General features: G+C 41.5%; 1 protein-coding gene across 3 annotated transcripts in view; it reads left to right on the top strand.

Moving 5' to 3' along the window:
• The window catches only part of FHIT (fragile histidine triad diadenosine triphosphatase), a 521419-nt gene that overhangs the window by 498268 nt on the left and 2182 nt on the right, over positions 1-20969 (top strand). For all 3 annotated transcript variants that reach the window (XR_005954783.1, XM_041463375.1, XM_041463385.1), the window contains one exon: positions 15397-15500. Coding sequence is in view for 2 of the 3 variants with exons in the window: in XM_041463385.1 (XP_041319319.1) it covers positions 15397-15498 (102 nt within the window). In the remaining variant the exon portion in view is untranslated. The remainder of the gene's footprint in view (positions 1-15396; positions 15501-20969) is intronic.

Raw genomic sequence — 20969 nt, forward strand, 5'->3', positions numbered from 1 at the left:
GGATCAGAGCCACTCCAGGAGCCCAGAGACACTTGATAAAGAGTTGGAGTAAAATCAGGCTTGAAACAGGTTTTGACATAAGAACAGATTCATGCATAAATGCAGTGTGGTGTTGGTTATAAATGGATGAAGTGGAAATAGAATGTTAGCAGAGAGTTTATTTTTAACTACTATTTAGACTTTCCAAAGTGTTGTATGTGATAAAAACCAAGGGCTGGAAAAAATTCAGGTAAGGGCAAAATGTTACAATATTCAGTATTTTCTGAGAGTAGATAAAATACCAGAGAAGAATGTTATTGTGGTAATGTGATAAGAAAAATAATTACTCCATCTAAAAATATTCATTTATAATGTTAGCTAAATTAAGCAGTTATTGATTTTTAATATATGTTCTCCTCTTATTGGCTTTTTTTTTTTTAAGCTTTCAGAATTTATTATGGAATGCTCTCACTTTGAGTGGCATAGTGAAAGATACAGGCTCTGCAGCATGCTGGCTGTTCTGCCAGCAAAGTAAACAGCACTTCAGATAAGATTTGGGCTTGCAGCTTCTCTTAATGAGAACATCATCTTTCAGGGCAGGGATTTGCTCATGCAACCAAATAGGCCATGCATGCCCCTATTTATTATAAAAATTAATATACAAAACAAACTCTATGTATCTATATGGGCAAGCTATATTATGCCTGTGTCCTATCTGCATAACTTAATTATAGCAGTGCTCAGCAGCTCAGAGAAGGAATGGCAGTGAAGCTCGGTGGTATCATGTGGGTGCTTCAGCTGGGAAGGAAAATCCAGCATTCCTGATATGAGAAGGAGCCCTGTACTGTATCCCCACATGTCTCTGTGCTGGCAGTGCTCCTCTTCACAGGGAGCTCTAGATGATATGCGCAGCACAAAATGCTTAGCTCTACACTGAGGTTAAAATCAGTATGGAATAGAACATAGGAGGTGGTGCTGTGTGGTATTTGATGATAAAATTAAATTGGATGCCTGTAAGAGGAATAACAGCTATGCCATATTGCTGCGTGGATGCTGTTATCTTACATGTGTGTTCATTTTTCTTAATTCTAAAATAATGCTGCAAACATGGAGTGAAAAGGAAAATAACGTCAGATTTGTAATCTGTTCACAAATGCTGCTCCTTTTACCACAACCGTGATGCAGAGCAAGAGCTTCATCACCATGCTTCCCCATTAAAGTGGGAATGAGATTAAATGACACTGTCTTCTCATAAAATTCACCAGGAAAAACAAGGGAAGTAGAAGGGAAGGGCTGCCCTGCTCTTGAGGCTGCTCAGTGGCTTCCCTGTCTCAGAGGCATTTGATAAGTGTGAGATCTCTGTTACAGAGCTGTCCTTCTACCAGTGCCACACCATCAACAGGGTGTACTATGCAAAAGTTTTCTTTATTTTGCAATAGCTTTTTGTGTAATTGTAGTTCCACAGTGGCCTAGAAGGCAGTGTGTTCTCCTTCTAGACCTCTCAATAAATCTGTGGTTTTCCTTTTTTATGTTTTCTTTTTAAATTAAAATATTTTAGTTGTACCGATTGAGTTTTCTTTCCTAATATAAAACCTTCAACCAAAAAGCATTCTTTAAAAGCTCTAGAGATGAAAAATGTAAACTAAACTTTAAAATTTGCTAATTGTGAATCCCTTTGTCTTTGGATTGCTGCATAGCAGATCAATTCCAAGTAATTATAATGTGAAAAATGTAGGACTTTTTGGTTCATATGTGTATTGAAGAGATGCAAAGCCAATATTAAAAGAATTTTAATTGGTTTGAGATAGTAGCAGGAAATGATTTTCCTTCATTTGTAGAATCAAAAAAATGAAAGTATCTCAGCTATTAAATTTGGGAAAGGAGTGCGTATTTCAGTACTGCAGTTACTGATGTGTGAAATACAGAAAAATGTTAATTGAGGTAGGCTTGTGAAGTGAAATTAGTTGCAAGTGGACTGTAGATGAGCAAAGGGATTCTTAGGGTGTTGCACCTCAGCCATACTTTGAGGTTAATTCATTAGAGATAATTGGAATGTTAAATAGTTTTCTATAAGGAATTGCTGCTACAGTGGTCTAACACTTTTAATCTGATTGAATGAAATGCTAATTATCAATATTCAGATTTATGCTATGCTTATTTATGTACTTGCCACCCTTATTACTTCCCTGACTGCTGATAATATTTTCTGTCAAGGGTGACAGCCCTTCAATCATCTGAAAATAAGGGCTTGAGTGAGGGAAACTTCAGCAAGGGCTGCCTGTCCTGTCTCTATCCATGAAGTCTGTTAAAACACAGGAGTAGCTGAGCAGTCTTCTGGTGTTCCACAGCTGATTAAATCCTCACCAGTACCTCCAGAGCAAATGCATACCTTTGGTGTGGTTCTCTGTTTGGGCTTGACAGCATTTATGCACCATTGCACCCAAAATTCCAACAAATGGCAATTCTTGGCATAGACATGAGTGGGTTTGCAGCCTGAGTACCCAAATGTGGTCTGGGTGCCTTTGGGACCAACAGGATTTGTTGCTCTCCGGTCAGCAGCACAGATCCATGGTCTCTGGAAGCAGGGAGAGGAGGTCTGCTCCTCCTGGCTCTGTCCCACTGGCAGAGCCAATTCAGTGTGGTGGGACACAGTGTCCATGCTCTCAGCCAGGAGTGAGACAAATCAAATAATGCAGGATATATTCTCCACAGAACACCAAGGTGAGCTGTCAGGAATGAAGAGAAATGCTGATTTACACCAGAAACCCAAATACAAACCCATAGCCTGTCACAGATTTTCTTTTTTCTTTACTTTATTTATGACTGTGACATAAGTGTCCTCTGCATCTATTTACTCTTACCTGGGGTCTCAGGCTTGCATATTTCATTTGCCCAGATGGGCTGCATCACTCTGTGAAGGATGATCTCTCTGTGCTGGAGAGGTGCCTGTGCCAGGTCCCATGCATGTTATCTCTTATTTATTGCCTCCCTGGAGACAGGCTGTCGCCAACAGGCGGATAATTAGAGTGGCTCAGGCTGGAGACCTGTGGAAAGTCTGAGTACTTTCATAATTAGCCCATAAATGCTGTAGGTTTTTGCTAGAATCCTCTATAATTTCCTCTATCAGAAGCTCAAGGTTCTTTCTTCAGTGACATATTTATCTTTTATTCTTATAAAAAGAGGAAATCCTTGCATTATGGATCTGTTCTCGTTTGTGCTGACTTAGTTTTGATGGCTTCCTATTTAAAACAGACAGCTTTTGCTTTTGGAGAGCCTTGGAGTCATTTAAAGAGAAAAACAGTCCCTCTTTCTGCTTGTGCTCCCACCCTGTACAGAAAGAGAAAAAGCAAAAGGAAAAAGTAAGAATAGGAGAAAAGTGTTGTCAGAAACAGCTAAACCAACAGCATAATCTGCAAGTTCTGTGTGTACTGTTATGATATCTGAAACATAATTATCAAGCTTAAGTTAATTAGACTAATGCTTAGAAAATCTGGCATGGCAGATTGTGGTAAGTAATTATATATCCCGATTAAAAGATGTAATATGCAGTGAGCAAAAGCAAAAAGAAAATTCCATTTGATACAGCCAGTGAACACAGACAATTAAGAAGTCAAGTAGATGAGCACCAACAAAGATACTGAACTTTGTGGAAGATGATGGGCAAGATGCCAATTTTTCAGTGGAACAGATTTTGCATAGTATCAGTCAAACTTTTGTTTTATGAAAATCCATGCTACTGTTTCCTAACTGAAATACATGAAGGGCCACTTGCTTTTGCATTAGGGCTAGCTGACATGAATACAAGGGAATGTGCAAACAAGAATGTGACATTAGACTACTAGTTTACATATATATAGAAGTTGTGTAAATGGCTTTTCTTAAAAGCAATTCACAAGATGTCATATGAGAAATAAAGCTGTGAAGACAGTGTCTTCTGCAATTAAGTTTAATAATGATTATGGGTCAGGATGAATGGGGAGAGCTTGTGTGCCTTTGTACCACACAGTATGTGCAGAGGAAAACCCTGAAACACACTGAGAACATGATCTTTTTTTTTTAACTTTCGCTTGAAGAAGAAAGTTTTGCTTGAAGAAGAAAGTTTTGCTTGAAGAAGAAGATAGTTTAAAGAAAAAAGACCTAAAGAAAGGAGAGAAATGTAACAACAGACCTGTGAAGGAAGTTCGGATTGCAACTTCAAAATGTGTCTAAATAAATAAAATCATTTTGCAAGTTCTCCACAAAGTGTGTGACTGCACAACTGATTCCCCAATCAACTCCCTCCTGAAGGAGGAGTGAGAAACCTGCAAAGCCCTAGTCTGGTAAATTCAGATGAAGCAAGTCCATGCGTGATCCATTCTTACAGTGTTTAATCCACAAGTTTTTGACTGTGCTTCTGGAATAACATCCGAGTTCTTCTCAGCAGAGCCACGTGTTTTATTCATATCTGCTGGAAATTGCTTTCATTTCCGTTGATCTCATTGTTTCCTAAGGCATGAAGAAACTGATTGAGCTGAAAGCATACAAAATTACTTTTTTGTCTCTGAAAATTGGGAATGTTTGGGTTGCTTTAGGTTGTCTTTGTACCTTTCCTACCCTCCATCCTGCATGGTCATGTGTTCCCCCCCCAAGCAGTGAGGGATTTTCTGTAGCTCTGGAGCATGTCCTGTGGATTATGCAGAGAGAAGGTGGTGATCTGCTGCCAGGGTTTCATCACCAGAACAGAACTTGCAAAAATATTGCAAAGTAAAAAAGTTCCTGTGACTTTTCAGATGAGTATTTTTAAAATATCCATGCTCAAAGGTTTTAATATTAATTCAGTCCAAAAGCAATGATACTGAAGTCTACATATTAAATAATAATTGTTATGCAAATGCTATCAGTTTATGATTCCTACACAGAAACATGGGATGTCTGGGAGGTTTTGGCATGGGCAATAGCAACTGTTTTTTCCTAGGCAGTTTAATAATATTTTCAATATATTTTCATCAAAAACACATTTCTACAAGTAGGAGCTACCAGGCTTAATTAACTGCCAGTCTATCCAGCTAAAATTAATTCTTCACAAATTCACAGTCCCTTCACTTAAATTAATTTCAGAATATTCTATTCCATGGCTATTATGCCATCCTTATTTTTCTGCATGGGCATTATGTGGGTACAACTTAGTCCCCAGAAGAAGGATTTCAACAGAAGGCAAACACTGCAACATAAATACATCTTTGTGACGTTTGTACAATAGGGAAAAAATTACATGGGCAAAGCCTCCTGTGATGTCCCTTAATAAGACAACTTCCTGCATAAGTTTTACAGCAATATTAATGGGCTGGATAAACTGGAAGAGGGGATTGGCCATCTGAAATCTCCAATTCTGCTCCCATATATGGGTCTGGTACTATCCACTGCCGCTGGATTGTTGAGATGTGTGAGCCTCCACTGGGTCTAAAAACTGTTCCAGGTATTGAAGATTTTCTTCCCTTTAACTGCTGTTACTTTAAGAAATGAATTTACAGACTCTGGGGCATTTGCCCTTGATAAAATTTGTTTGGTTCTTATCCCACTAGGTCAGTGGAATATCAATAGATTCTTAATGCAGTCTGTCTTTTAGAGTTTCTTTCATTTCTCAGAGCAAAAGTAAATGTCATTCATATTGGCAGGTTGTAATGGGAACATTGAGACAGTAGTTTTTAAAAATATACACAACTTCTTTCAAACAGTCTTTGTCTCTGTCTTGTTTCTTCAATGTGTCTATAGAAATTACAAGTTTAGATATCCCTTAAGATGGTAGAAAAGGTCATTTTGTTGTCTTTTCTACCCCATGCCTCAGTGAAATATTCATGCTACAGCTCAGGTATTGGGCTTGGGTTTAATGTTTCGTTGCATTGCCATCTGTTTTGTTGTTGCAGTTGTTGTTGTTTTGTCCCTTGGAGGGGGCTGAGGGAGCATGGAGGCATCAGTGAGGGATGCTGGCATACGAGCCCAGACCTGATGGAAAAGAGGAGCAGTGAATCTGCAGGAGCAGAGTAGCTCCTTTGATCCACACTCTTCTTTTTCAACATTAAAAGCCCTTCTGGTGAAAATCTGCCTTTATGCATGTGGCTCATCACTAGTAGATGTGGTAGGCTCTGTGCCTCCTCAAAGGCTACGAAGCCACATCAAAGTAGTCTTTTATATTATTTGTAAAGTTCATTTATATGACAGCAGAGACATTGAAGCCCAGCTCCTCACTGAGCCAAATGGCACTAACAAGGTCCAAGGGTGTGTGTGCAGCAGAGCTTTCCAGGGTGCTGCAGTGGCTCGGGGGCAAAGGGCAGCACAGAGAAAGGATGAGCCTGCAAGGGGCTGCAGAGCACCAGGACTTGGCAGCAGGTGCCCAAGTCCCTTGGCCACAGCTTGACCCCAGCTGCCACCACCCAGCTGTCACAGACCTGGGGACACCACAAGGACACAGAGACCTGGGCAGGGAGGGTTTCTCTACAGTGGGTTTCTCACAGGTGAGTTTTAAGCTCTTTTGTGACTGTTTTTACTGTAATGACACTGTTTGGCCCATAATGACTCACCAGGATTTTTCAGATGCTTTTTGATCATCTTGCTCTTTTTCAGCATTTCCCTCTTACTGCTGTTGATTTAAATGTCATGACATTTTAAACATGACTTATTATAACAAAACAGTATATAAAACAATATGCTGCATAATAAATGCAGCCATATTTTTTTGAGTGAATGTTAAATGAGAGCAATTTACTCTTCAACCTATTTTACTACCTACTTACTAGAGGATATTGGCTGCCTAAATCCCAGGGAGGCAATCTAGGTGGTGAAGTAGCCTTGCAAGTCTGAAAGCCAAAGAAGTATTTGAGGGGTGCCTGGGGGGAAAGGCAGACCTGGGGATGTAGCTTTATCCAGGAGTGTTGTGATCCAGAGCACTGTGGGGAAAGCAGAGCAGGCAGGATCATCCTGGGAAGGTCTGTTGGTGAGTGAGGGGTGCCCTGAGAAGCACACACAAAATCAGCCCCCATGGTTCACCTCAAATATGTGGTATGTGTCATTTCAGACCCTGAAGTCTCCTTGAAATCCTTCTACAGTCAGTGGAGGGAGTGACTCAGAGTATGAGTTACTCCAGAACACATTGATGGAATGTTTTCATCTCCACTTCACAAAGTGTTGCAGTGGGTGAGGAATTTTTTAAATAGAAATAAGCTAATTCCCCAGAGAAGAAGAAATACACTTTGACCACTATGGGCTCTTCCTGCACATCCCAGAGATGCGGTGAGAGAGGTGGAACTCCCCCCTGGAGATGAGGGCATGCTCCCATTCCCCTTCATGGTGCACTGGCTCTGTGCCAATGCCACAGCACCTGCAGCTGATATCCTTTGTGCTGTCAGAAAAAGACAAAGAAAGCAAATAAACCAAATCAACCTCCTTAACACACATGTGTTTTCCTTGGCATGTCATGAATCTTATTGAGAGCATGGCAAATATTTGTCTAAAGTTAAGAAGATTACTGAGGGAAGTTGTGACTTTGAAACTCACTGCAGCAGGAGCCAGAATACATCACCCTGATTCAGGCACCTCGAGGTTATCTCTGCTCCTGGAGTGGGATATGCACATCTCTCTGCAGCTCTGACCTCTTGGGAAGAGGCTTTCAGTCAAGTAATGCATGCACCTGCATGAAATTTTTGAATCACTGACTCTATCCTTGATTAAAGTGCTTTTCCTTGATTAAAAATAGCCTTTTTCCCAATGAGTAATGTTGCATGACAGGCTGTGCACGCAGGATAAGGGTTCCTCCAACATTATCACACTGATGACATTGCCATTTCTCAGCCAGGTCTGTGTGACACATTTCTCATGAGTAGACAGCCCTCTGTAGCCAAGGCCATTAGGAAACTCCCCACAAAAATCCACCTTCTCTTCCCAGGTGAGGAAGACTACAGAGGTGTTTCTAACATTATCTGCTAACTTGGAGGACAATGGCATGGTGAAAATGTATCTAAACACTTTTATAGATTCTTGCCTGCATTCAAATCAGGTTGTAAATTGCAGTTCCTCAAGTCTTTGGCAAGACTTCTTACCCCAGTGGATATTCCTTCAAGTATCTTCTTTATAATGTGCTCACTTTCCAAGAATTTTATCTCAGTTGGAGCCAAACTGGAAGTCTGTCAAGATCTGAGCTCTTCAGAGTGCAATCTGCATATTTCACCGAATGGTAAACGTGTTTTCCATGCAACTGTTGTTCTGCTTGTGGGCTTGCTTGTCTTTTATATTTTCAAAAGCAACTTTCTTAAGATTCCTTTTATATTTAGTCTTTCTTTTTTTCTTATCAGAATTGTTAGAAATGACGGTTTGCAAAGTTTATTTTAGCAAAGCACTTGAACATGTATGCTTAAGGGTTTTACTTAACCTTTATGTGTTTTCACAAAATTCTCTTCATCTAAGTGCTAAATAGGGTGCAGTTATTCATATGTGTGGGGTTCAAGTCTTTCCTCAAAGCACAACAATAAAACTGAAAAAATATTTGCAGTCACTATGACAAAGAGTCGACAGGAGGGTAAAGAACCACCACTCTCTAAAACACTCTTTTGATAAACTGAGGTTTCCAATGGAATATATGCTTTGCAACAATATCAGCAGCTGTGAGATAGCAGCATATTTCATGCAGAAACAGTAAAACAATTGGAGAAGGATTTTCCAGTAGATACTTAAAAAATTGTCTCATATAAAATGCAGATAATTTAGGCTTTTTCCCCATCTCCTTAAATAATTCAGATTTAATGCAGCATGTAAAACCCACCCCAAAATCAGGGATTTCTGATTCATGCAAACGCAGATATCTGTATGATATAGAATCATAAGCAAAGTCAGCAGATGAGAAAATTATAGGATGTGGATTTTTTTTCTGCAGTGTTCACTGTAAATTAGAGCAATTAAATTACAGCAGTTTTGTAGCTGTAATTAAATATGGAGATGGGCCCAGAGATGCAGAAAGCACTGAACTGCCTGAGCTGCTCAGGCTGGGAGGGGGAGCAGTGGGAAAGGAGCCTGGAAAGGGGTCCTGATCCCACAGCAGCTGCTGGGGCAGAGAGGCCTCCAGCACTGTATTAACACAAAGTCTGGTGAGTTTTCTGTGTGGTCAAGGGGGAGCCTGCTGGGCTTGTTCTCTGCCTTGTTCTTGCCTTTCCTGGGCCCTGAGCAGAGCTGGGGCATTGCTCAGCTGGGAGAGAAGCCCAGGACTGGGAGCTGCTGCAATGATTTTCCCCACAATGATTTTTCCCAGGTAGGTGGAACAGGATGGGTAAGGCCATGTGATTTCAGCATCCCTGGGAAGCTGCTTTGTGAAACTGCTGTGTTTCATCCATTATTCTTTCACTTTACATTGCAAGTCAAGTCGAGACTTGAGGCACAGCTGAAGGCAAATGGGATGGAGGCAGGAGGCTCAGACTGGCAGGGGAGGGCACCTACCAAAAAGCTCACACTCCTTTCAGCAAGACAGCAGAGAGTGAGGAAAGGCTGGAGCATAGCAGGAGGTACAGATAATAGCAGTAAATGCTGCATTTAATCACATTGTGCAGTGGGGTGGAAATGAAGTCTTACTCTGAGAGAAGTGAAAGGAAAGGAAGCAGTGGGGGAAAAGAGCAAGGAGGTCAAGACCAGGGGGAACAGGGCAAAGGAAACAATTCAGGAGTTAAGTTGTAAAAGCAGTAGCAGAGGAGGCTTAGATGGCTGGAAGGCGTCACCAGGACCTGGAGGCTCCCAGTATCACCAAAGGGCTGAGGAGCCACAGCCAGCTCAGCCCTGGAGCTTTTCCCCCGAGGGGTGGGAGCTCCCCCAGAGCTGCAGTGCAAGAAGAGGAGCAGGGGTGTGCTCTGGAGTGTTTTGGTCACACGACTCTGCTGCCAGAAGGGGTTTGGGGGAAGGAAGGTGTAGCAGCAGCCCTGGGATAAAGTTTGTCTCCAGCCTCTGGAAAAAGGTTGCTACTGAAATTAGATTTTCAGCCTCCTCATGGTTCATGTGTTAATCTGATGTTGAGATATCACTCTGAATATTTCACCACAGTATAGCATTTAACTATGGAAAAGGTGCCTGGATATCCCAAGGTGTGTTGGTAATAATGAACACCAGCAGCTGGGTAAAGCCTGATCTCTGATTCAAGCCACTGGCAAAAGTTCATTCTTTTTACTTTTTGGTAGCTGCTGGTTTTGATAATACTATATTTTATAATTGCTGAAGCAGCTGAGTTTTGTTATGTTGCTGCAGTTTTGTGTAATTACTCTCCATCACTATAATTTTTCTTTTAGTTAAATGCATTGGAGGTTATAAACTCTTAACTATCAACTATAAATATTCATGGGGAGTGAGAATAGTTCTAACTACCATAAAAGCTTTTTCCCAATAATTTTGGCTAGTGCTGTGTATTTACACAGGCTGCTTTTCTGATGGTGTTATGGCATAAGTAGAAAAAAAATAATATACATATCACTTCAAGCAACAGCCAGCCACAGACCCATGTCCCCTGTAGTCGGCTGTGCTGAGAATTCTGGGCTCCTCCACAAAGGGCAAGAAGGAGAGGTCCCCCAATGTGAATGTGCTATAAAACAATATTGTGTTTCCCTTAAGAATTGCAGTGATAAAAACATAGCCCATTGTGCAGCGCTAGCAACTTTAATAAAATAACATAAAGCACAGCTGTCAGGTCTGCCAGCATCTCACACTGGGAGACATGAGTGAGAAAATGAACACTTTTCACAAGCAGAAATATTCAAAGAGCTCCACTGTTTACATGCAATCAAGACTGACAGTCATAGATTATCGGTGGAAGAGCATTTTCTGCTTGAGGTGAAAGAAGAGGATAATTTATCAGGAAGCCCAAGAAGTCAGACATCAGTAATGATCTGCTTGAAGAAGGGCACATCTTAGAAATAGTGCATTTATTTCTACTGCAAGGCAAGAAGATGTTTGGAGTTAAAAACACGAGTCTTGGTGCTTGAAGAATGCTGAGCAGATACAGTGTGTAATTTGCTGGGCAACTGCGATTAGAGAACTGACTAATGTGTGTCCCGGTGCTTGTTCAGAATATTAAAAGAAAAATTTAGCATACTAGAGATTGTCTAAAAGAGCTGCTCATGCTCTCTCATCCTGTTCCCTCCTTTTAGTGTTATCCAAGCTCTGCTGAGGACATTGCTCACCTTCCTGTTGATGCTCAGGGTTCAGAGACACTCTTGTAGAGTCTTTACAAACAGGTTTGGTTTTAGAGAATTTGGGGCTTTCAGAGTTTTGCAGTAAAACGTTTTGTCCACCTGGTGCAATGCTTTTGCATCACTTTTCTCTTATGAAAACAGGCCAAGTACCATGTGCTTTGAACTGGTAACTAATTTGGAGCCCTACAGAAAAGGTTTAATAGGCTCACCTTGCCTTAGAGGGCACTGAGTTTGCAGAAGTGGAATTGTGTACAGAAAGTATCACAAACTTCAAGCTAGACTGTGTTTGGATATATCTGAGTAAGGATGTCAGCTCAACTTATCCAGCTTTTACTCTGACAGGGATAGGAAAGGTGGATAAATCACTAATTTTTATGGATGGATATCTGGCAAATAGAGGCACTTTTTTACCCTTTAGCTTGAGCAGAACCTTGGAGTGTTCTTGAGGTGCAAGAGAGTGATGCTTCCTCAGATTAATCCAAACTTTCAATAGAAGTCAGATGTTTGCAAAGATTCACAGCTGGGACTTGGATGTGTGTGTGAACATGAACACACTCTTAAGGCACAGAAGTCCCTAAGAAACAAGTAACAACTGTTATGTTTGTTCCCCACCTGAATTCTAAATCAGTACAATTTGTAACTGAAATATCTATGTTCTCCTCTCCTGAAAGCAGCTTTATAATTTAGCTAAAATACTACAGAGACTGTCTTAATCTCTCTTAATTAAAACAAACAAAAACATTTTACATAAAATACAATTTACATAAAGTAAAATTTTACATAAAGTAAAAAAAAAGTAGAAAATAGCTTCAGCTTACAGAGGCCCTTATGGGGAGAACTGAACCTGGCTGAAATGTACCTTACATAAGAACACATGAAATAACCAGGTGAGACCAAACCCATCCATGATCACATTCCCTTGTCGCCATTAGGGATCCCTAGCAGATCCTGGAGATTTGAAGAACCAGCAAGGTGCTCAGGAGGACCTGCATTGTGCTTTTCAGCTTCCATAGATTTGTAGTATGTGCAATCCCTGAGCTAGAGCTGATATCAGCAACCTTTATTTTGTCGTCTGTTTGTTGGTACTGTTGATCTTCAACCTGCCAAATGTTTAGCATCCAGAACACCATGGAATGTTGTGGGGCTGGAACAGACTGTAAATATTACCTAGTTCCAGACTGCTTCTGCCATGGACAGGGACACCTCCCACTGGACCAGGCTGCTCAAGGCCTTATCCAGTGTGGCTTTGAGCACTGCCAGCGCTGGGGCATTCACAACTTCTCTGGGCAACCTGTGCCAGCATCTCACCACCCTCACAGTAAAAATGAGCTTCCTAATATCCAACCTAAATTTCCCCTATTTCAAGTTGTACCCATTACTCCTTGTCCTGTCATTACAATTCCCAATGAGTTCCTTTGCCTTCTCTGTGGACTTCCTTCAACTACTGAAAGGTGCTGTGGGGTCTCCATGCAATCTGCTCTTCTTCAGGCTGAACAGCCCAAATTTTCTCAGCCTGTGTTCATAGAGAAGGTGCTCCTGTCCTCTTATTAACTTCTTGGCCTCCTCTGGACTCCTCATCTAGCAAGGTTATCCATAATTTAATTATTTTGCATCAAAGTGGCTCTCTCTGTGCTTTGGCTTATACTGGAGCTGCAGGATGGTGGTGTCAGAGAAGGATAGGAGGCCACCAGAGGTGATTTTCCCAATACCTCCAGTGTTAGTTTGGTAATATCACAAGCTAAGTGGCTCTGGGGTGATAATTGTGGATTGCACCTCAGAAATGATTGGCACAGTAAGAGCTCTGAGCACAGAGTAGTCCTAGGATGCTGTGTGGGGGTAGATGTAGCAATTTTATACTGAAATAATACTCATCTATGAGTCAGTTAACAATGAATACCTTGGCTGTGGCAGTGGTTTACCACCTCAGGCTGTTGTTTGACATTCTCAGTGTGCCCACAAAATGTGGAGGCACCTTTTCAGTGAGAGAGGCTCGAGATGCCTGAGCTGAGCTCCCATCCAGGCTGGGCTGCTCTGTCTCCTGGGGGCTGTGCACTGGCAGCCAGAGCTGCTGGGCTTCCAGGAAAGTTTCAGGATTCATTGCTGCTCTCCATACATCTGTTTTAACCTCAAAGATTGATTATTTTTAAAGGTTAGCTGTTATGTAGCAGAAGAAACCCTCACCTTTGCCAGGTTTGAGAAGACACTGTGGTCTGTAACCGCGCAGTTTTAATTTAGACAACAACAGCCATTGCAGTTTAACCCTCCTTATTACCACTCAGTTTTCTTGAACAGGAAAAAAAATATCACCACCTGCCAGTCACACCCCCACTTTACCAGTCTCCACATGGAGCCAGCTCTCTCCTGGATTGTGCAGAAACGAGATAGCAAGGGAGAACAGCAGCCAAATCATGTCACTAAAAGCAATTCTGGATTAAACAAGAAGACCTTGAGGAACAGGGGCAGCTCTCCCTTGCCTTCCAGCTTTTGCCTGCTGTACCTCCTACCAGGCTGAATGAGCAAAACACTGCTTTTTTTTCAGAAAACAGCTCACACCTCAGTCAGATTTACCACCACTTGCCTTGTCCTGGTGCATTCTCTTGTCCATAGAAAGTACAGGGTGATGGATACTCTTTCCAATAACTCATTGCCAGGTCACCCTGTGGGTGTGTGCAGAGGGTGGCAGCAGACCTGTGGACCCAGGGCATGTGCTGATAGTGTGTACACTGTACCAGTCCCTGCCTTTTAAATCTTTCTCTCTTATTCTGTGGCATTATTACAAGATGGATTTATAACATACTTAGTACTAATGGAACAAGGAAGATTAGTCTTCTCTGAGTCGAACAGTAATATACTTTAATTTGCCTACAGCTACTGCATTGTATTGGCATGAAAGGAAATGGCTTTCTAATGCAGCTTCATCTGCTGAGCAGGGGGAATTCTGTGCTGCAGAGTGTAAAACTACATGGGACTCTAGCTGGCAGCAAAATTCAGAGTAGGAGAAACATAGCATAAATAAAAGTATTTGTGAGTTGGAGGTATGCTAACAATCCTAGTTTGTTGCTAAACATTCCATATACAGTAATGTACTTTGCTTGGAGGTTCATGATGGCTTCATCTTTGTTTTTTCACCACTTCATCTTCTATACTATAATTTTTCCTGGAATAAGAGGTGTAAATTCTTTAGTTTTCAATTTTTTTGTGACATTAACAGGAAGTTGATATTATGAAATTCCTTAGAAGCACTGGTGCAGTTAATGCAGTCTGTGCCGTGCTCTAAACCTAGAGAACCATTGGAATCTCAATACTTGATCCGTTAAGTAAATGTTTCTGCTGTCTGGTGTAAATGCTGCCTTCACTTGACAAGTGTCAGGCGTTCTTTGAAGGGACGTGCACAAACAGTCACTCAAGTGCCAGTATTTACCCTAATATGGAGCTCCCTTCTTCAGGAAAGCAGCAAAGCTGTCAGCTTCTCCCTTCTTCTTGAGTGGCAAAGGAAGAAATTATCATGTCTGAGACAATATCATGTAACAGTTACTGCCTATGGGATAGAGCAAATTTTTGCGGGCACAGTGTGCCAGTTGGACCCAAAAATTATATGTTCCTTATACTTTTTTTTTTTCCCAAGAAACCAATGAAATATAATTATGCTTAAAGTAACAGGTTTTGTTTCTAGACTAGGGATGTGTCTTGCTTTCAACAATGGCAGGGAAGGATTAATGACTTACATGCAGAGAAGGAATGAAAAAAAATATTAATATAAACTGCTGATGGGAAACAATTGCAACAGGGCTTTGTTATCACAATAGGTCTTTGATAGGAAATGTGGTCCCATGAGCAGAGGAACAGACAGAGAGAAAAATTCACAGGAAATAGTGACAAGGTGTCCAGCTCACTCCACTGGTGGGGTGAGTGCTTCAAAGGACCTGAGTGTTTTCCTGTTGTTTTACCTGCCAGCTTTGCATCAAAGACTCACAAGGTGTCTGACCATCAGCCCACAAAGCTGAGCCTGTCCCTGCCTGTCCCTCACCCTGGCACCTGGTGCTGTCCTTGTAAATGCAGCCACTGTCACCACTCTAAACCAGCAACCTTCACCCTTCCTCTCTTCATCACCAGGTCCATCCATCCTGAAGACACGTGGAATAGTTAGATTCATTGCCCTAAATTTGACATTAAAACTGAAAAAATAATAAACTGACTTTTTTTTCTTTTCTCCCTGAAAAAGCTGCAGCGACACGACAAAGATGATTCCCCTGACAAGTGGAGGACAGAGGAAGAAATGGCAGCTGAAGCAGAAATTCTGAAGAAGTATTTCCAGGAAAATTAGAGGTAACGATCTGACCACTGACTTGCTCCTGCAGCACCCCAACCTTTGCTCAAGCCTCCAGAAGCTTCTTGAGGACAGCAGGGCAAATATCTAGAATGAAACAAAAGAAAACAAAGCTCTTAATTTTCTGTTGTTTCTAAAAGGTCATGGCACTCCAAGAGTGGCTGAAATGACATGCTCCTTCTTGAACAAATCAGCACCATCCTAGAGTATTTTGTTTCCAAAAAGCAAAAATAATGGTGTATCTAGAAAAGAGAAATTTACTTAAGAGGAGTCTTTAACCTAACATATCCTCCCTCTGTTTTTAGGACAGAAAACAGTCCTGGTACCTCTACACAGAGCTATAACTGGTGTGTCTGTGTACAACCACATATGCATATGCACCTATGCATACAAAATTGCATCAGAATTCAGACTATAGATTGCATAAGCAAATACTAACCTCACCTGTCAAGTATTAAATAATTTGATCAGTTCAACTTCCAAAACTAAACCTGCTGGAAAACTGCCTGTTCTGCTAAATTTTCCACTGACCTTAAAAGAAAAAGATTTGTAGGGAGGAATGGAAGGGAGAAAACACTTGGCAAACACTAACATTAGTGCTCTAGAAATTGAGTTTTTCATTTTGTACCTGGAGTCCCAGGAGCCGGATTCTTCCAGCAGAAATGAACTGGCCCCCGGAGATCAATGTGAGTTCGGCTGGGATGTAATACTGCAGCAAGGATGCCAAATCTCCCTCTCCCCTGCTCCCCATATGCTGTTTGCCATCACTGAGCACTCTCACTTCTCTGTCATTTCTCACTGTTTCATGTTTTTCCTTTGAAGAACCAAAATCCCAGAAATAACCTTCCTCTCTGTGTGACTCACTGATTGCAGCATGGCTTGAGAAATCTTGAGCTAAACCACACATTGTATGGGTGGCACTCTTAGGTGGCAGCTCTCATCTCCTGTGCCGTTCTGCCATTTGGATGGCATTTTGGATAACTCCATTTGGAGTTCATCAGACTTCCCCTTCCATTTTTTTTCTTGCATCGTGACCATGCTCTTGTCTTCTCCAGCCAAAGGAGCTGTGCCAGCCCTTCTGTGGATGCACAGAAAAAGCCATGTAACACATGTAATTCCCATCTGTGAAGGAAATTTCTCCCCAGCAGCTGGACCTCCAGGGTTTGGAGCAGCAGGGTTTGCGCTACACGGTCACATTTCTGCAGTGGCTGCTGGAGTTGCATTTAGACACCTACTTTTCACCTTCTCAGAAATATGCTGCTCAAAAGTGAATTACTCAGCCAGGAAGAGCATAATGCATGTGTAAGGACTCTTCTCTGACAGAGACATGATGTGGTGCTTCATCTGTGGCCCAGCTTAGGGGAAAATGGCACAGCCCTATTCCAGTGTGATATTGCTTCCCTTTATTGATTTGGTAGGTTTTGGTGGGATTTTTTTCTGGTCTCTTCAGAAATGAATTGGAAATGCATTTTTTCCTAAAGATTCTCAAAGGTTGGAATTAAATCCCCACATATCAATAAAATGTTCTTTTCTCTTCTGATACTAAACACGAAGCTGGATAGATGGTGTAAATCCTTGCCTGCAAGAAAATTCATGTGGCTGGACATCTATTTCCATTTATTATGAAAATGAGTCAGCATGTGTCTGCATGGATGACCTCTTGATACATTTCCTGGGATATTAAGGTCATTACCTTTCCTAGAACAAACTGGTAAATTAAATCTTCCTGGCATCATTATCGTGAGAGTGTCTAGTCCTTCCAACCCTTGATTCCCAACATTAGGCATCACTGTCAATCTCTTGTCCCCAACATTATTTTGCTTCTGAGGTTTAAGGCTCTGAACCTGAGATAAAGGTATATCTATGCACCTTCTGCATTTCTCAGCCTTTGTCTTCTCTCTTAACCTTGCTTCTAAAGTGATGAAGATTGAAAACTTTTATCAAATTAACCAGGCTATATCCATCCTTCTTTGAAGCTATTTTTGTATTTCACCTACAAAGGATTTATTTTGACATTTGTGGCTTTACCTGAATGACACTTGAGTTTTTTCATGCAGCATAAGGAAAGTCAGAAAAAGCTGAATGTGGGTGTTCTGCAGCAAATAAATAGTGATTTTTAAGGCCTCATGCATTATTTTTGTACTTCATTATTTTGTTTAAGAAGCCCAGCTTAGATGGCTTAGCCTGGGCAGACTGAGCTGTGTTTTAGGGCTTTTCCAGCTACCCTTACTTTTATCACGAGCCCTTCACCACCTGCCACAACTCCTGTATTACTGGACAAGGTCCTGTAGCATCTTTTACCTGTATTTAGAGACTATCTGATCAAGAAGGACTTGTGAGTAACTTTTTCCTAATAAATACTTGAGTAAGGCAACAAGCTCATAGTTCTCTCCCTACTTCATTTGCTGCTGCTTCTACATCAGTCCCCAGGTGACCCAAAATATCCACTTGCTTAAGGAAATGAACACATTTAGCCTTGCTAAGTTTACACCCTTAAGAAAATGCTTATCTTTAAATATTTTCTCTATGTGTGCAATATCAGTGAGTGAATTTGTGCTTTGCATGTGTTTCTGGTTTTCCCCTGGGTGTCCCCATGACACTGTATCCCTCCTTATTAGAAGTACTTGTTCTTTCTGCTCACAGAACTGTGTCTGCAGAGCTGAAGCTCAGGAGAACTTCATGTCACTCTGGAAAAGAGAAAGAAAAGGAAGGAAAAACTTTCTAGGGGGAGAATATTTAATATAGAATTTCCCCAGTTAGTCACTCTTGTTAGTAGCACCAAGATTTTACCTCTTTGGAGCCTCTTTGGGAGCTGTTTCTCATTCTGTGTGGCTGTGCTCTGGTCAGCTGTGTTTGGTAGCTTGGCTGCTTTTTGACATGGATCCACAGGGAAAAGGTCCTTACTCAAAGAGCAGGATTGGATGCAGCACCCTAATTTCCAAGACTATTTTCAGATGTGCCTTTTGAATTTTCTAGCTATGTATAGCTGGGTGTTTTGATAGTCTGTTTTGAGCATTTTAAATTGCACATGCCAGCAAAAAGGCTAAAGATTAAAAGACTTTAACCTTCAGATACTATGTGAAAAATGTTTCTCTTCAAAGGCAGCTTCAGTCTGTGTTGTTATTTCTGAAGAAAGAACCAGGCTGCACAAGTTTCAGTAGTTTTCCTATTTTGTGCGTAACTGAAGTAATACTTTTATGCCATTAGAAAAGTAGTCAGTCTTCAGTACAATGTCCAAATGTCCCTTTGCATAAAGAAGTTGACAGTGATATTCTGTTGCCAAGTGCTTAGAGTTACAAATATTCAATAGCTTTTAATTGCTTAACCACCTGAATATTTTGTGTCCTGCAACATGCCAAATTATTGTAGAAATCCCATCAAATAATGTGTCCTGCACAGCCTTGAAGGATTTCTGATGTCAATTCTCCCCCTTGTCCCCAGTCTGGCAATGTTTCTGGATAATATAGTCTTTCCAGCTTTTCCAGAGAGTATAAATTTTACTCTTTTTTCCCCCCCACTCATTCTTTGAGAGCACTCATCCTGCCTCACAGCTGCCTGTTCTGCACCAAGATCTTGGCATGTGTGAAAAAATGCTGTTCTATTGACTTCAGCAGGGAAATTACCCCTGACAGCAGCAGCTGGCCAGGGGGGAATTTAAACTGGCAATTTGACTTGCATCTGATTTTGCTCCAACATCTCTGGAGTGTGACAATCCGTTCTGCATACATGAGAGTGAACACCAATCCCATCACTTTCCTTAAATTTAGGCAAGTATGACAAAATGACTTGCAACACCCATCTTTGCTTGTTTTACTGTAAGAAAAACCCTCCTATCATTTCTGGTACTTTAAAGTGCATAAACCCACAAAGTAATGGCTATGTCTGTGGTCCACAGAGTGCATCTGGGATGCAGTGAGGACAGTCTGCCCCAGAAGATGCTGTACCTGCACTGTGGGCCACAGAGCAGGTTGTCCCCTGGGTGGGCACCAAGGGCGTGGTGCAGGTATTTTCTGCACTTGGTGCTGCCTGTTGGCAAAGCAGAGTCACCAGGCAGCTTTGAGAAGCCCAGGGAGCATTTTCCCACTCTGGCAGGGGAAATGGGAGCAGGGACAAGGGGTGCAGCAATCAGAGACCCTCAGTATTTTCAGAGCCTCACTTGATAAAGCAGGGCAACCTTCTGAGTGCTTACACTGGAGTTAGAGTCAGGTGGTGCCAGGGCCTGGGCAATTCCCAGAGGGCATGGTCTAGGAGCTGTTTGTGTGTAATCCTGAAGTAAACACACATCCCAGTAATCTGCTATAGATTTGTCTGCACTCCAGACTTAAGTGCTATTAATTATCTCCCCCACTCAGAAGCCTCCAAGAAGCATTAATTAGAAAGCAGGAGCTGGCAGTTTTCTTGCCTGTGTGAAACTATTATGACCTGAGAATGAAGTATAAGCTTCAAAAGAAACACATTTTATGAAGGTCACCTTGAAAAATATCATAAAAATCTGTCAGAAGAGAATGCAGCACTCCAAGTGTGCATTTCAGTGTGACATTATGCTTTTAGTAGTTGGAAATAACAAAGAGAAGATGGATCAGATCATAGGGTCTGTGCTTTTCCACCCAAAATTCTCTTTTTTCTGCAGTAAGTACATATAAAGTAATGTTTTTGTCATTTCAATGGGATGCAAGGAAAATTAATTATCAACACAAATCCAACAAACATAATCTGGCCCTTGCTGGTATTTTTAAAGTGTAAAATATCCAAACTCTCCAACCCTGCATCAGGGAGAAGGTTTATACACAGGAATTACATTACCTCTCCAAGGTGTAAACAGCCAGAAGTGGTGCAGTGACTGTACAGCAGTGACACCCAGACTAGAAAGCTCAGGGCAAAAGGCTTCCCCAAATAAATGTGCTAATGCACAGCAGCCTCAGTGTTGAGGTTGATTATTTTTCTGGTTGAAAAACGTGATTCTTTCTTATGAAAACAGAGTTACAGGAGAGCTAGCTAGAGTTATAAATGAAATGTCATCCTCTTGTGGGAGGCAATGATGTTCCCCTCACACCCATTCCAGCTCTGTTTTGAGGCTGGAAGTAGTACTGTCCTCAAAGTTATACACCTCATTCTCTGGACTTTCATTTCCCTATAGGTGGCCATTTAATTCATTAATTCCACAGAGCACTGCTTGGATCCTGTAATCATGGCTACAGTAGAAACATCAGGGCCAGGGACACAGACACGATTGTACAGCATAAATGCAAAGCAGCAAATGCTTTACTGTTGGTGAAGAAAGCTGACAGCCAAATGTTCTCTTGACCTGCACATCCAGCAGCCTGAATGCCTACCTGGGCTGCCTGTCAAAATCAGATGTTGTCAGTGGGATCAGTTCTTGATTCATCTTTGGCTTTGTGTGTCACATTGTCTGAGAGGAAAATGGGGAAAGCTGAGCATAAGTGGTGGACATTTGTCTGAGGACCTGG

Source organism: Pyrgilauda ruficollis, unplaced genomic scaffold (assembly GCF_017590135.1).
Source record: "Pyrgilauda ruficollis isolate IOZ18807 unplaced genomic scaffold, ASM1759013v1 scaffold10, whole genome shotgun sequence".
In the NCBI taxonomy this organism is placed as follows: domain Eukaryota; kingdom Metazoa; phylum Chordata; class Aves; order Passeriformes; family Passeridae; genus Pyrgilauda; species Pyrgilauda ruficollis.